The following is a 17,315-nucleotide window of genomic DNA, read 5'->3' on the forward strand; positions in this document are numbered from 1 at the left end:
GAATGAGTTGGGAGCTTGTCGAAGGCTTTTTCGGAAGCTCGCCGGAAGGTTCGTTGGAAGTTCGCGGAGCTCGTCGAGAAAGATCGGAGCTTGCCGACGAAGCTCGTTGAAACTCGCTAAGATCAAATCGTGAAGTCTAGGAGCTTGCCGGGAGTCCGCAGAATGGTTTCCGAGAATTCATCGGAAGACCGCCGGAAGTTTGCCGGAAGCTCACCAGAAGAAGTCTTGACTTGCGGACTTTGTAATAGCTTAGAAAATGTCTTTAAATTCATAGTTAGCATGTTAATTAGGGTTAGGATTAGGTGTTAATCCTATAACCCAAGTAGGGGCCAATTAGGCCCAAGTTCGGACTGGTTTGGACCAAGTTTGGAGCCAAACCAAGTGAGCTGGAATAGTGAAAGAGGTGCCACCGCCAGGGTTGGAGGTAGCACCGCCCAGGCTATGTCTTCCAGCGAAGACTGGGCGGTGCAACCGCCCAGGATATGTCTCCCAGCGAGACTGGGCGGTGCAACCGCCCCAGCCAAGAGGTGCAACCGCCCAGGGCTCAGTCTCCAAGCGAGACTGGGCGGTGCAACCTCCTCTGTCAAGAGGTAGCACCGCCAGAGCTCAAGTTTCGAGCTCTGCCAAGAGGTGCAACCACCGAGCTCGGTCTTCGAGCTCTGGCAGAGAGGTGCAACCTCTTTGGACAGGAGATGCATCGCCTGAGCTCGGTCTTCGAGCTCTGGCAGAGAGGTGCAACCACCTCTGGCAGAGAGGTGCATCAGCCTGAGCTCAGTTTCGAGCTCTACCAGGTGATGCAACCACCGAGCTCAAGTTTCGAGCTCTGCCAGGCGGTGCCACCTCTCCAGTCAAGAGGTGCAACCGCCTGATCCCAGAATTCTGGGATTTGATCGATTTGATCGTTTTGAGCTCCAAATTTGAATTGGGTTGGGGCCTATAAATACCCCACCCATTCAGCACTGAAAAGCAACAGATCCACTCCGAATTCCTGATCTTTTCTGTGATTCTAAGAGCTCAAAATTGTGTAAAGTCCAAAAGTTCTCCTCTTTCTGTTCTTCAAAGTCTTGAGTTGTAAAGAGAGGAGAGAAATGATCTGTAAAGGTTGTCTCCTGAGCCTGTCAAAAGGAGAGAAACTGTAAAAGGGCAGTTGGCCTTCGCCTATTGAAGGAAGGCCTCTAGTTGACGTCGGCAACCTCATCGGTGGAGGAAGCCAAAAGTGGAGTAGGTCAAGACTGACCGAACCACTCTAAATCTCTGGTTTGCGTTTATTTTTTAGCACTTTATCATTACTGCAAACCTCCTACATAGCTACTGCCCTCTGCGCTTTTACGAACGATTCTCTAAGTTCAGATCTTTCCGAATCTGCATTGAGACGTAAATCGGTGTTTTCGTACAATCTTTACATCGTAGTTTACGCTTACGCTTTGATTCCATTCATAACTGCGAACTGCTTTCTGCACATTCACAAAAAGATTTTCAAAGTTCAGTTTCTACGTTTAGACGTAAAACCGCGTTTAGACGCAAAACTGTGTTTAGACGTAAAACCACGTTTAGACGCAAAACCACGTTTAGACGCAAAACTGCGTTCAGACGCAAAACTGCGTTCAGACGTATTACTGCGTTCAGACGTAAAACTGCGTTCAGACGCAAAACTACGTTTAGACGTAAAATTACGTTTAGACGTAAAACTGCGTTTAGACGTAAAATTGCGTTTAGACGCAAACTGCGTTTAGACGTAAACTGCTCTTAGACGCAATCTGCGCTTAGACGCAAACTGCGCTTAAATACAAACTGTGAATCGGCTTTTGCATCATAATAGATTTTATTGAACGAACACACCTTTCGGTTTTTAAATTGCTATAAGATTTCCGCTGCACTAATTCACCCCCCCCCCCTCTTAGTGCTCTAGATCCTAACAATTGGTATCAGAGCGGGGTATTTCTCATTTCGGATTTACACCCGAGAGAAATGGCTCTTCAAGAGGGCTTTTCGGTCTTTCGTCCACCGTTGTTTAACGGATTTGACTACACTTATTGGAAAACTCGAATGAGAGTTTTCTTGATTTCTACGAATTTAGACTTATGGAGTATCATTGAAAACGGTTTTCAACTTCCCTCCAAACCGATGAACGAATGGTCGGATTTGGAGAAGAAGAATTTTTTTTTAAACGCAAAGGCTATGAATGCCTTATTTTGCGCATTGGACAAAAATGAGTTCAATCGGATTTCTACGTGTGAAACGGCTTTTGACATTTGGCGAATTCTTGAAATCACGCACGAGGGAACTAGTAGAGTCAAACACTCGAAAGTTAACTTTTTATTGCATGATTTTGAGTTTTTTCAAATGCAACCAAGCGAGACTATAGGCGACATGTACACCCGTTTCACGGATGTCGTCAATAGTTTAAGAGCTCTTGGAAAATATTTTTCGGATTTTGAACTCGTAAACAAGATTTTGCGTTCTCTTTCTAAAAAGTGGGATTCAAAAGTAACTGCAATACAAGAAGCTAAAAATCTAAACAACTTACCACTTGAAGAACTAATTGGTTCATTGATGACATATGAAATGGTGCACAATGCACATGATGAACATGTTGAACACAATCACCTTCCAAAGAACAGGAAGGATTTGGAACTCTGGACAAATGAATGCCACTTGAGCGATGACTCAAGTGATGAGGACAATGATGAACAAACCAACCTTCCAAAGAACAGGAAGGATTTGGGACATAGAACATTTGAAGACCACTCGAGCGTAAGCTCAAGTGATGGTGAACTTAAACTACAAATGAAATGAAAATTAAAAAGCAAAAAGAATGGAACTACTTGCTTTAAACGCAAGAAGAAGAACAAAAATTGGGATGAATCGAGCTCATCTGAAGACGAGAAAGTCAACAAAAGCAAGGCGGCAAACTACGCCTTACTAGCCTACGACACTGAGGTAATTAAAATGCCTTTGGTTTATTTTAAAATTACTTGATGCTTTCATGATATATTTTCTTTTAGAATTAATTTTCTTGAAAATTACATGTTTAAAAATAAAAATACAAAAAATTATGATCATGCTGATAATTTCGAAAATGATAATATTGCATGATAAACAAATAAAATGATTTTGATCATGGTTAAGAAGTAATAATGTTTATCATGTTTGATTAACATTGTTGAATGAAATCACGTTTGATTTAAAGTAATGCATAAAGATGTAATATTAAATGGTTATTAACAATTTTATGCATGAGATTTTAAGTTATCCATGATCATGAGCTTGTTTAATCTTCTTGATTTAATTTCAAGATCTATAGCAAAAATCATGTCTGAATATATGAAAATGTTAATTTCATTCTCGGATTCACTTAACAATTGATATCCTAACAATCAGATTTTCTCATACACTTATAAAAAATATTTTTCTAAAATAGATTTGATGAAATGATTCCTGCTTATAAATTCCATCTTGAAATATGAATGATAGTGTGTTTGCTTGCAAAGATTTGTTTCACATTCATATCTCCTATGATTCATGTGCAGAAAAAGAATTTATAAATCATAATACAATGAGATTTCTTATGCAAAAATAAAGTGCTTTTGTGATTCTTTGCTAAAGAGAATAATCATAATCATGATCTTGATAATTATAACATGAAGCTCTTTATAAATCAAGATCGTTCATTATGCTCCCTACATTTATCAAAAAGGGTTTCTTCAAATGAAATGCAATTCAATGAAGTGTCATATTGATATCTTGAAACTTGGAATATTTTAAAATGTGATCTTGATAAGAATGTTTCAAGTTGCTCTTTGTACTATATCTTTTCGAATGAATCATGAGCCTTGATATCATATATTTCATAATACAAGATTTATTTGCCTTATGTCTTGAACTTTCATGCTTATCTTAATTTGGCATATAAAGACTAAGGCATGCTTAGATGAAAAAGAATCTCTTAAAAAAAAAAAATGCTTTTCCCATCTAATCGAGATTAATGATTTCATGATATTTTGTGAATCTCGAAATTAATTTTAATGACTTGATTATGAATTTCAAGTTAATGATTTGATTTGAATAAGTTTTATCTAAATCATAATCTTGATCTTGCAAAATTGAAGTCACAAATAATATCTTGTGGTATTCATGGATTGAAACATTGTATGCTTAAATTAATCATTCTTCTATGTTTCAAAAATTCCTTAAAAGCCTTATGTGATGATTGAAAACTAACTTGCTTTATGATGAATCACGAATCATGACTTGATCTATGATGTAAATGCTTTGAAATGATTGAAATATTTAACACTTTTATGCTCTTCCCCCTACTTTCTTCTTGTTTTCAATGATAAAATGGGGAGAAGTTTTGATCATGCATGGTAGGATATAATTTGACAAAATTGATACCATCATGATATGAAACATTTATGATGTGCAATTATGCATGCAATACTTGTGCTTTCTAATTATGATGTGATGTATTGCATATAATGTAAATCATGATTTAAAATGCTATGAGTGCCAAGTTACACATTTTGAGAAGAAATTGTTATATTGAAACATTAATGTAATTATGAATGGTGATATGATATCATGCATGTAATACTTCAATAATGATGCATGCAATGATAAAATATTCATGATGAAAAATTGTCTTGACATTCATAACTTGATTATTCATCATTTGTCATGATTTTGAAATCGTTGTAAAAGGAAAAGAGAACTACAAAACTGTATTCTCTCTTTCTTTTTTACAATGACAAAGGGGGAGATAGCTAGCTTGTACAAGTCAAGAAGATGCAAAAACTTGATTGCTAGCTTGCCTATTTTAAGTAGCAAAGATTGCTAACTTGCTTATTTCAAGAAGAAAAATTGTCTTCATGAACATCACTATCTTGAATATCTCAAGAAGCAAAACTTGCAATTTGCACATTGCAATAGGAAGCAAGAATCATGAGCTTACACAAAAAAGCTATCTTGCATTTGCTTTCGAAATTTTTGCTAGCTTATATATTGTGAAACTTGTATATCGTAAAAATTGCTAGCTTGTTGGTCTAAAGAGAAGCAAAAAGTTGCTATCTCAAAAGAAGCAAATGTGCTATCTTGCCTATCTCAAGAGGCAAAAATGCTAACTTGCGCATCTAGCAAAGTGAGCAAAATTTTCAAGAAGCAAGAGTTGCCTTCTTGAACATCTCTAATTTGCTAGCTTGCATGATGTAGAACTTGCTATCTTGAACATTACCAAAAGTGCTATCTTATATGCTATAAAACTTGCATATCTAAAACTTGATAGCATGAATGTTCTAAGCATGATGTAACACTTGCTACATCTTCTAGCTACAAGATTGCATGATGATAAAACTTGATATTATGATTTTCATACAATGAGTTGAACCAATATCACACACAAACGATTAATTGTGATACTTCTCCTTTTTGTTGATGACAAAGGGGGAGAAGTATGTTGATGACATGACATGTGATGCATAAAGTTTATGCATATGTTCATGTTGACGTGTTGCAAGTATTCATGATGAATATTGCAATGACTTGAATTCAGTTTGAATTCAAGGTTCTATCAATATGGCATATTGATAGGGGGAGTTTGTTTAAACTCCGGGAGTTAAGTTTAACTCCGTCATCAAGTGGTTGTCATCATCAAAAAGGGGGAGATTGTTGAATCTCGTATTTTGATGATGAAACTACTTGATATATGTTTATGATTTAATCTGCGTTTTGAGTGACGCAGGATGCTTCGATCAGGATGAGACAATTAAAGCAGGAAAATCATGTTGTGCCGAAGGAACGTGTCAGAAGATTGGACGTCGGGCCGGTGGATCGGTCGACGTATCGACAGAAGGCTTCGGGCCGTGGACTCGGGCATCGGGCCAAGAAGAGCGGGTATTGTGCCAAGGATATCGGAGTTGCGGAGTCAACTGGCCGATTGGGCAATAGGCTGCAGGAGAGGATGATGCGCCAAAGAATCGGACGAAGCGTCGAGGGACCAATGACATGTCGGACAACTTGGTTAATTGCTTAGGATTAATTGTCTCGATCGAAGTTTTGTTTTGTTGTGCAGGATTAACTATGATAACGATGAAGACATAAAGCGAAACAAAGTGTCGGAGTCAAGCGCGAAGGATTTGTTGCGAGTTCGAGAGTTCAACGGAAGTCCGAAGGTTCGTCGGGAATGCTACCGGAACTAGCCGAGAATGAGTTGGGAGCTTGCCGAAGGCTTTTTCGGAAGCTCGCCGGAAGGTTCGTTGGAAGTTCGCGGAGCTCGCCGAGAAAGATCGGAGCTTGCCGACGAAGCTCGTTGAAACTCGCTAAGATCAAATCGTGAAGTCTAGGAGCTTGCCGGGAGTCCGCAGAATGGTTTCCGAGAATTCATCGGAAGACCGCCGGAAGTTTGCCGGAAGCTCGCCAGAAGAAGTCTTGACTTGCGGACTTTGTAATAGCTTAGAAAATGTCTTTAAATTCATAGTTAGCACGTTAATTAGGGTTAGGATTAGGTGTTAATCCTATAACCCAAGTAGGGGCCAATTAGGCCCAAGTTCGGACTGGTTTGGACCAAGTTTGGAGCCAAACCAAGTGAGCTGGAATAGTGAAAGAGGTGCCACCGCCAGGGTTGGAGGTAGCACCGCCCAGGCTATGTCTTCTAGCGAAGACTGGGCGGTGCAACCGCCCCAGCCAAGAGGTGCAACCGCCCAGGATATGTCTCCCAGCGAGACTGGGCGGTACAACCGCCCCAGCCAAGAGGTGCAACCGCCCAGGGCTCAGTCTCCAAGCGAGACTGGGCGGTGCAACCTCCTCTGTCAAGAGGTAGCACCGCCAGAGCTCAAGTTTCGAGCTCTGCCAAGAGGTGCAACCACCGAGCTCGGTCTTCGAGCTCTGGCAGAGAGGTGCAACCTCTTTGGACAGGAGATGCATCGCCTGAGCTCGGTCTTCGAGCTCTGGCAGAGAGGTGCAACCACCTCTGGCAGAGAGGTGCATCAGCCTGAGCTCAGTTTCGAGCTCTGCCAGGTGATGCAACCACCGAGCTCAAGTTTCGAGCTCTGCCAGGCGGTGCAACCACCGAGCTCAGTCTTCGAGCTCTGGCAGAGTGGTGCAATCGCCTGAGCTCAGTCTTCGAGCTCTGCCAGGCGGTGCCACCTCTCCAGTCAAGAGGTGCAACCGCCTGATCCCAGAATTCTGGGATTTGATCGATTTGATCGTTTTGAGCTCCAAATTTGAATTGGGTTGGGGCCTATAAATACCCCACCCATTCAGCACTGAAAAGCAACAGATCCACTCCGAATTCCTAATCTTTTCTGTGATTCTAAGAGCTCAAAATTGTGTAAAGTCCAAAAGTTCTCCTCTTTCTGTTCTTCAAAGTCTTGAGTTGTAAAGAGAGGAGAGAAATGATCTGTAAAGGTTGTCTCCTGAGCCTGTCAAAAGGAGAGAAACTGTAAAAGGGCAGTTGGCCTTCGCCTATTGAAGGAAGGCCTCTAGTTGACGTCGGCAACCTCATCGGTGGAGGAAGCCAAAAGTGGAGTAGGTCAAGACTGACCGAACCACTCTAAATCTCTGGCTTGCGTTTATTTTTGAGCACTTTATCATTACTGCAAACCTCCTATATAGCTACTGCCTTCTGCGCTTTTACGAACGATTCTCTAAGTTCAGATCTTTCCGAATCTGCATTGAGACGTAAATCGGTGTTTTCGTACGATCTTTACATCGTAGTTTACGCTTACGCTTTGATTCCATTCATAACTGCGAACTGCTTTCTGCACATTCACAAAAAGATTTTCAAAGTTCAGTTTCTGCGTTTAGACGTAAAACTGCGTTTAGACGCAAAACTGTGTTTAGACGTAAAACCACGTTTAGACGCAAAACTGCGTTCAGACGCAAAACTACGTTCAGACGCAACACTGCGTTCAGACGCAAAACTGCGTTCAGACGTATTACTGCGTTCAGACGTAAAACTGCGTTCAGACGCAAAACTACGTTTAGACGTAAAATTGCGTTTAGACGTAAAACTGCGTTTAGACGTAAAATTGCGTTTAGACGCAAACTGCGTTTAGACGTAAACTGCTCTTAGACGCAATCTGCGCTTAGACGCAAACTGCGCTTAAATACAAACTGTGAATCGGCTTTTGCATCATAATAGATTTTATTGAACGAACACACCTTTCGGTTTTTAAATTGCTGTAAGATTTCCGCTGCACTAATTCACCCCCCCCCCTCTTAGTGCTCTAGATCCTAACAGAGGTTAGCGACCCGACCCGAGCGAGGGGGAAGCTGGCCCCCAAATGGGAAGGACCTTATCGGGTCATCGAGGTGGTCCAACGGGGTACATACCGGCTCACGACGATGGACGGTTCTTCTTTGCCGAGAACATGGAACGTCCAGAACCTTAAGAGGTTCTTCGTTTAAATGAAGTTTTTCGTCCGAGGGAAGAGGTCTCCGTCCAAAGGAAGAGGAAGAAGTCGGGCAAGCCACGAGAAGAAAATTTTCCGTTTGTTTTCGCCGGAATCATGGAATGACCAGAACCTTGGAAGTTTTCGACTAAAGAGGAAGAAGTTTTCTTTTGCCCAAAGGAAAGAAGAAGAAAGCGACACACGAGAGGAGAATACAGGGCCCTTATTACGATGGAGAGTCCAGGCTATCGTCAAAGGGGACATCCTCGGGCATGTCAACCTCCAGATCCTTGGGGTGGGAAGTAAAGGGATCCTCCTCCACCTCGAGGCCAGGGTGACGAACACGAAAGCGGGACGTGGCGATTCGGTATCCGTATTCGAAGGACACCCGCGCCGTCCGCGTTAGCCCAAGTTCGAACTCCTCAGACTTTTTATACGCCTCAAGGAGCTCCTTCTCCTTGACGGGTCGAAGACGAGTCTCCACCGACAGCATTTCCGAGGCCGCTTTCACCTCGGCCTTTGCTTCCTCTAGCCTCTTGCTGAGGACACCCGCCTCCACCTTCAACAGGCAGATCTCGGGCCTCTCCACCCTTATTGTTTTCTGGAGCTCCTCGTTCGACTTCTTAGAAGCCTCGAGCTCCGACCTAAGGCGAGCCGCCTCCGCCTTAGATTCTGCCGCGCGCTTCTCGACGGCCGCCACCGCCTCCGGACCGGCCCCGGCTCGGACCTCCTCTACCTGGCGGTGGAGCTCGGCGTTATGGCTGAAAAGTTCCCCAATGACTCGGCCGGCATCACGTACCCTGTCTATCAGGGCCATCGCATAATGAAGGCCCTGTAAAGAGAAGACGGGCCAGCAAAAGACAAACAGCCCCGAACGGAAAGAGAAGAGAAGTACTTACCCAGGTCATGGATTTGGCCGACTTGCTGAGCAGAGCTCCGAGGGCAAAGTGTACAAATCCTGAGCCATGTCGGGATGAAGTGCGCCTCGGAGGAATGCTGCGGAGGCATCCCCTCCGGCCCATACTCCGTCCCCCCGGGACAGGCCTCCCCAGCGGGCTACCAGAGGGTCGCTGGATTCCCCGAGCGGGATCTCGCCCACCAACCGCGCTAGGAACGGCTCCTCGCCCCCGGCTGGCAAACGACACAAGTCACGAACAAAGGGTGGGCGCGGACCCTTCCCAGCCACCCGCCGACTAGGCCCGGCCTCGCCCCGACGGGGGCCCGTCTCAGCCCCCTTGGAAGGCGCCATATTCGCTTTCTTCCGAGGCCGCCCGACCTCGATCTCCATTGGGGTGTCCTTCGTGCCGGGCCGCGAGTCGACTAGCGGTGCTGGAGGAGGAGCTTGCGACGCATTGCCCCCGAGGAGTGACCGAAGCTTCACCATTTCTACAAGAGATAAGAAAAGTGTTAGTACCAAGGATGAACCACGCGAACACCCGAACCAAACGTTACTAACGTACCCAGTGGCATCGGGCTAAGACCTGCTTCTACTAACCATTGCTCGGTCATGCTCCGGAGAGCCTGGGAGCCGGGGAGAATTTCTCGGAGCCTCCCCAGGTCTTGGCGCTCTACTTCGCTCAAGCTTGGGGTAGTGTTGTCGACCGCCCTCGCGGACCACCGAACCCCAAAACCCTATTCCTTCGCGCAACTAATGTAAAAAAACCTCTCCTTCCATCCTTTATTACTGGAAGGAGCCCCCCCGACTCGAATGCCCGTCCGGGCAGATAGAAAGTAACCCCCCGAACCTTTGGAGAGGCGATAGCAGGAGAGGAATAGGTTGAGGGTAGGGGTGACGTTGGCATGGTAGCATTCCCCCAGGAATACCACTAGGTAACGCCAGGAGTTTGGCGCCTCCTAGGACGGCAAAATTCGCCAGAAAAAGATACAGGCTACGATGAGGGGGTGGAGGGGAAAGCGCAGACCCGCCTCCAGGGTGTCTAGGGTCAGCGCGAAACCCTTCGTGACCGGGTCGTAGGCCCGTTGTCCCGGGTCAGGGGCACTAAGGATATAGTCCTCCGGGATGATGTAACATTCTCGGAGCCCCCCCAACAATGACCAACTCACGGTGGAGTCATTGTCGTGCGGCCACATCAGGGCCTCTAAGGCCCGCGCTGCTTCCCCGTCAGAGGATTCCACGGGGGATGTCGGAGGGCATTCCCCTCCAGCTACGTAGGAAGGGGAAGAAGAGGAAGAAGAAGAGGATGACATCTTGACTGGCCTTGACGGGAAGATGCTACGGGGAGGGGGAAGACAACGCGGGAGGCGAGGAAGAAGACTAGGAAGGGAACAGCAAGACTCGAAGAAGAAAACTCGGCGGCGAAAGATAAAAGCGAAGCGGGGCGTTCGCTATTTAAAGAAGATATCCCGCCAGAACCAGTGCCCCTTCACCTCCCGAGAATGGGCGGCAGCCCACTTACGCACGTGCGTAACCGTCACGTCAGAAACGCCAAAAAACAGGCCCGCCTTAATGAGAGCCTGACGTGGCAGCCCCGCTGAAGCGGCAACGCCCTGACGCCTCAATCTCAATGCCCGAAAGCGTGCGGCAAAAGCAACCAGTCCCCTCAGAAAGGAAATCAAATACGACAACTTTCCAACTCCTGCTACTGCTAAGTAGGCAAGGAGGGAAAGAAACACAAGTAGCTTCTCGGGTCGTCAAACTGTGCCGTGTCGCTCGGCCGCATGATGCCCGAGCCCACGCCTGCGCGGTCTGTCCGCCTGCGTCGTGCTACTCGGTCGCATGACCATCGCGACCACACCTGTGCGGTCTGTCCGCCTGCGTCGTGTTATTCGGTCGTATGACCATCGCGACCACTCCTGCGCGGTCTGCCCGCCTGCGTCATGATCCTCGGCCGCATAATGCCCGAGACCACACCTGTGCGGCCAGCCCGCCTGCATCATGCTCCTTGGCCCCATGATCCTGAGACACACTTGCGCGGTCGACCCGCCTGTGTCGTGCTCCTCGGCTGCAGGCTGCCCGAGGCCACCTCCTCGGCCGCATAACGCTTGAGGCCACCTCCTCGGCCGCATGATGCCCGAGCCCACGTCTGCACGGTCTGTCCGCCTGCATCGTGCTACTCGGTTGCAAGACCATCGCGACCACGCCTGCGCGGTCTGCCCGCCTACATCGTGATCCTCGGCCGCATAATACCCGAGAACACACCTGCGCGGCCAGCCCGCCTGCGTCGTGCTCCTTCGCCCCATGTTCCCGAGACACACCCGCGCGGCCAGCACGCCTGCGTCATGCTTTGGCCCCATGCTCCCGAGACACACTTGCGCGGTCGGCCCGCCTGCGCTGTGCTCCTCGGCTGTAGGCTGCCCGAGGCCACCTCCTCGGTCGCATAACGCCCGAGGCCACCTCCTCGGCCGCATAATGCCTGAGGCCACCTCCTCAGCCGCACGATGCCCGAGACCACACCTGCGCGGTCTGTTCGCTTGCGTCGTGCTACTCGGTCACATGACCATCGCGACCACGCCTGCGTGGTCTGCCCGCCTGCGTTGTGATCCTCGGCCGCATAATGCCCAAGACCACACCTGCGCGGCCAGCCCGCCTGCGTCGTGCTCCTTGGCCCCATGTTCCCGAGACACACCTACGCGGCCAGCCCGCCTGCGTTGTGCTCCCTAGCTCCATGTTCCCGAGACTCGCCTGCACGGCTAGCCCGCCTGCGTCGTGCTCCTCGGCTCTCCGCTTTCGCTTGACCGCCCGAGACGAAGCTCGACCTCATGTCGCTTGAGACTGCTGCGGCACCGAGGGATAAAGCCATGCCTCGGACTCCCCCCAATTGCAAATAACCGACGCATAACTTCTTCCGAGGGGGGAATATGATAGGGGTAATAATGGCGACATGATGTGTCATGACGTCGGCCTCACCTGGGCGCCACTCTGGCCGAGGAGGAGAGCTATAATGCTGATTCGACACGCCCTGATGTCATTCGCTCTCAAACAACGACTTCATTGCTGTTTGACCCCGCGTGCTTGACCGAGGCAGAGGAGGACGACAACCGACCCTCGCCCATACCCTGCGGCAAGTCAGCTCCCGACGCAACGTCAATAGCAATGTCAGACGCCATCAGAGGTACGATCCTGCCTCCCGCAGGCATGCACATCAGGTAACGCTAAACTACCCTATAAATACCCCCGAGTTCTAAACGAGGGGGGGGGACTTCTTGGCTAGAAAAACTCCCTTCCACATCATCTGACTTGATCGTCGGAGGGGTCGGGCCGAGCTACCGACCCGACCTGTGTGCAGGAACAAAGGCGAGGTCGCACCTTCCCGTCGCTGCGGCAAGACTTCGCTCCACACGCAACATCCCGCCCGGACCATTACAACCGGCCACCCCGGCTGTCCCGAGGAACGCCGTGCGAGATCCCCCCGCATTCGAACCCGAACCAAGCTACGACGGCCCCGAGGCCACGGCATACAGTTGTTCCCCGCAACACCCCCGACTTTCTTCATCCATGCTCACTTTTGTCCGGTCTTGTGCCTCATTGCCTATGACCTTTTCCCCTCCTCCTCGGGGGTTGACTGCAGTGATCATGGAAGTGGCGGCAAGGGTTTCCCTCCTCTCCGACGTGGTCTTTGGATGACCTATGGCCTTCCCGAGTAGAAGACCAGCTTTCCCAACTGCCGGAGTCTCGGATGCTTTCACCGAGCTTGGTTTCAGAGACATGTTTCCTTTAGACGATGACGGCTCGCTTTTTGTTGCCCTTTCCTTCGAGTTGCTTGCTGTGGGTGGTCTTTGAAGCAGGAAGGATGGTGCTCGAACCTTGTTTACAGGTGTTCGAGGTTTTGCAGCGGAACACTTGTTTCTGCTGCTTGGGGTCTCGGTAGTTGGTGGCATGGCGCGAGCTCATGGTCGGCTTAAGATAGTTTGGTGGAGGAGGCTTCTCGGGTATCGTAGGAAGGTGAATCCATTTGGTGGAAGATTTTGATGGTGATTCCCGCATTTTCATTTTCTACGTGGGGTACTCGACATAAGGGTTCTTTCTCTGGTGCACTCCTTCCTTAGTTGCAGCCATGAGCTAATGCAGTACCGACATGCAACCCAGAAAGAATTACAAGTAGCATAACCGATCGAGCTTAAACAACCACAAAACAAAATTCCCATAGTCAAGTCTTTCAGTTTCATGAATCTCAAACAACGTTCGAACCACAGACATTAAGCAAAGTTGTTCCAAAGTTGAGATGATGCCTTGTGGCGAGAAAGATCAAGACATCCTTCTCGTGAAATCCTCGGATGCAGATTCCAGGGGCTCAGAAGATGATGATGATGATGATGGCTTCTCTTGGTGTGAATGTAAAGCAACAGACCGCAGAAGGTGGTGAGAGAGCGAAGACCGGAGATGACTCGGGCTTTCGCTTGGAATGGCCAATGATAGTTTTCAGGTTGGCTACTCCCCATGTTATAATCTGTGGGGAGGCGGGGGCGAGGGGTTGACCAGGTCAACGAAATTGATATGTGGAACATTGTCAACGCATGGTCTCAACTTGGGAGCTCTCATCGCATAAAACCACAACAGGCTAAAGTTCCTTACATCAATCCATCATATTATTCTCTGGTCCTGCTCACCCACACACACACACACAGGCCACTTCAGCTTCGTCTCCTTCAGTAGCCAGCCAAGCATTCTGGGGGCGGGACCGGGTAACGAGTCCGATCAGTACAGTAGTCGTAGACGAGGTGGTTCACCCTCACCCAACGATACGCCCTGGCCTGAGCCGCGTTGAGCTGCTGGAACGAGGGAGCCTCCCACCAGTTGGCCGCCGTGGTGGCGCAGCTGCCGAGGCCGCCAGCTGGAGCAGCGCACGCCGCCTCGATGTCGAAATCCTTGTAGTAGGCGCGGAACGGCGCTTTGCCCCAATCGATCTTCTCGAGGCCGCCCCTCGTCGCCCAGTCGTCGCCGTTCCACAGCGTGGAGTAGATCCCCATGGGCTGCGCGTCGGGGTACGCCACCCCGCGTGCTTGGTTGTTCTTGTACACTCTGATGGGAATGGCATCGACGAAAAAGCTGCACCACGAGAGTCAAGTGGGTTGATGTTTCATGTGGTGGTGAAGACATGGTGACGCATAAACAGAGCGTTCTACATTACCGAAGGGAATATGAAAAGCACCCTTCTTTTGTTTGTTTTTGGTGTATTATATGTTCGAGCATCGATAGAGATTCCATTCCGAGCTAAAAATAAGCTAGTGGAAATATTCTCGTGATAGTTTAGCAGGCCATATATAAAGTAAAATTAATCTAATATCAACATGCAGAAGGAAGCAGGTGGAGGCAACCCTTTTCGCCTGTCCTCTTTTGGTGATGGCATCCTTCCTCTCTGGGCTGTCTCTCTTTTCGTGAGTGACGCAACGAATGGGTGCCCCTTGCTTCCGACACAGAGCCTTGAGGTGCTAATAATGCTGACAAAGTGCAGCACAGCCTTTGTCGTAACCTGCTATTATTGCTTGTGCTTCTTTGCGGACTGGATCAGGTGATGTTCTTCCTCTCATGATCGATAAATTTCAGGTGGGTCCTCTTCCTGTTTTCCTCAGAAAGGAGGGCACCTCTGAACCAAGTCATGTCTCAGAGAAACCAAACAGGTCGTAGCTTTATGACGTAGGGTTGATGAAGTGGGAAAGTATCTAATACTTGCAAATCAAGATCTCAGAGAAACCAATCAGGTTGTACCTTGATGACATTGATTTTTATGGTTTTCTTCTTCTTGTAAGCCTAGTGGTAGTAGCAGTAGCAGAGGTACGGTATACTCACACAACGTGGTGGTGATTCCACAGTATGGAGTAGGTGTGGAAGTCTGCGGATGGATCAAACCAGAGGTTCACCCTCTGCTCTCTGTCTCCCTTCCCGTGCGCGTACACGTTGGTCTGAACCGTGTATGGCTGCCCCGACCTGTTCCCCAAGAACTCAAAATCCAGCTCATCTCGTATGGCATCCGTCTCCGAACTCAGCTGCGAAGAAATCCTCCACCGGTTTGTCGTTAGCCATGCACGGCGTACGAAAGCAAGAGAGCGGTTAGAATGAGCAGAGAACTCACGTAGAAAGCTGTTACTGTGCCTGCAGAATCCCCGGATATGAGCTTGATCTTCATGCTCACATGCCCGAACATTAACTTATTCTTCGAAGCAAATCCACAACCTTTTTACGAGCCGCCATCGTTTTCAGGATCGATGAGGACCGGGGAAACCTAAGAGGAGGGGAAAGTGGATAAGATACATACCGGAGGATCGATCGAGGAGGAGTTGTATTGCAGCGCCACCACCGGTCGGTGAGACGTGGGAATCAGCCCACGTTACGTGGAAATCTCGCGCGAAGTCTGCAGGCCTCGCCATGGACGGAGGAAGCTGAGAGAGCAGAGGCAGAAGAGCGAAGACAGCAGCACGGAAGAAGGCTGTCTTGGCCATGGCCATTCCCGTTGAGCTTGGGTGGGATCGCTTGGGCTTGCGGCAATCGAGTGGTGCGTGGTTCACGTACTTATAGCCGGGAGAGTACAACTTGTTAATGTTATGTTGTCAGAGGTAGCCTGCCGTGCATGGTAGTGAGACTGAGAGCTTTAGGTCTGAGGCATTGATTGGTAAAGAAACCTGGATGGAAAGCCTCAATGCCAGCCTAGAATGGGGCCACAGGCGAGAGTAATGTGGACTTACAGCTGCTGCTCCTGTAGAATGTGGATGGGACCAGCAGTGCTTCCCGAGTGCAGCAAATAGCTTCCTCCACAAGTGACAACCTTACCATGTTAACGGAGAAGGTCTATGATCTCCCACTTCCATGGTCTGTGTGTGGATGAGGCTGGGCCAAAGAGACGGCCGCCGCATGGAAGTTCGACTGACAGCTTGATGTGTGCCTGCTCGGCTGGCATGCAGCATGGGAGTTTAAATCCTGGAATCTACAACAGTTGTTTCTAATCTTTCCTTTTCTTTTGGTTCATTCTGAAATTTTCTGGGGGGTCATGTAATGATAGCAGAGCCAGCAAATGTGAGGCTAATCTTTTCAGCTCACATCATGACTACATTTCCTCAGTTCTTTCTCTCCTACATCTTCCGTCCTGTGTTGTACACCATCGCACGAAAGTGTGTGACCTTGTGCAGTTCTTACCGAACGAGTCAAACTCATTAAAGTAATCTCTCTGAGGTAGGTTGTTGTTGTTGTTGTTGTCTCTAGTATCTTTGAAGGATAAGCAACTGATGTCTGCAAGGACTAAGATCACTGACTTGGAATTTAGAAATAGCAAACCATGTTTATTATTATTATTTTTTTGAAATATATTTTTTTATTATTATTTTGTAATATACTTTTGGTATCAACATCATCATCTCCATCTCCTATTCTGGTATTGAATTTGAACCAAAATTGTGTGACCTATTGAATGAAGTATGGACTTCAAATGAATTGGCACAGCACAATTACTAATCCATCGCATGCAAGTCTGTCGACTGTGGACTGAGACATATGCGAATCCGTACGTCTGTACTCCCAACACTTGGATTTCTCAAATGCTGTGGAGAGAAATTAGTGGATTCAACGGAAGGAGTAGGTGAGTGTTGTTCTTTGCCTTGTAGACGACTCCTATCCTTGGGAGAAACCTGTGATTAGGCCATCGTATTAAGCAGGAAGACCAAAGACTTTGGTAGGTGTGGATCAACCTCACCCTCACATCGCCGACCAACAACGCTAATCGCGATATCATAGTGAGCAATGATACGGTGACGTTGTTGTTTACGTTTACCCAAAAGATAGCTACAAATCTCATTGCCACACTGTTCGAAGATCGTGCGAGAGAATGTTTCTACAGCCATGACTCTGGCGTAGTTGACAAGGTATCTCTTGAACCGATCTTTGTGTTGCTGAGATAGACAAGCTTGGACAAATCTACCGGTGTCACGTTGAAAGGATAGGAGGACGATCTGCACCCACACACGTCACTGAAACATGCA

At 47.8% G+C, this 17,315-nt stretch overlaps 1 protein-coding gene across 1 annotated transcript; it reads right to left on the reverse strand.

The window, feature by feature from the left end:
- Positions 1 to 13,863: 13,863 nt before the first annotated feature.
- Positions 13,864 to 15,841, reverse strand: LOC135677046 (probable xyloglucan endotransglucosylase/hydrolase protein 7). Its single transcript, XM_065188938.1, has 4 exons — positions 15,602 to 15,841; positions 15,419 to 15,519; positions 15,136 to 15,332; positions 13,864 to 14,394 (listed from the first exon to the last, which is right to left on the reverse strand). Exons 1-4 carry the CDS (start codon positions 15,789 to 15,791, stop codon positions 13,995 to 13,997), a joined length of 888 nt encoding a protein of 295 aa, XP_065045010.1. The 5' UTR covers positions 15,792 to 15,841; the 3' UTR covers positions 13,864 to 13,994.
- Positions 15,842 to 17,315: the final 1,474 nt, after the last annotated feature.

This window comes from Musa acuminata, chromosome BXJ1-1 (genome assembly GCF_036884655.1).
Source record: "Musa acuminata AAA Group cultivar baxijiao chromosome BXJ1-1, Cavendish_Baxijiao_AAA, whole genome shotgun sequence".
In the NCBI taxonomy this organism is placed as follows: Eukaryota; Viridiplantae; Streptophyta; class Magnoliopsida; order Zingiberales; family Musaceae; genus Musa; species Musa acuminata.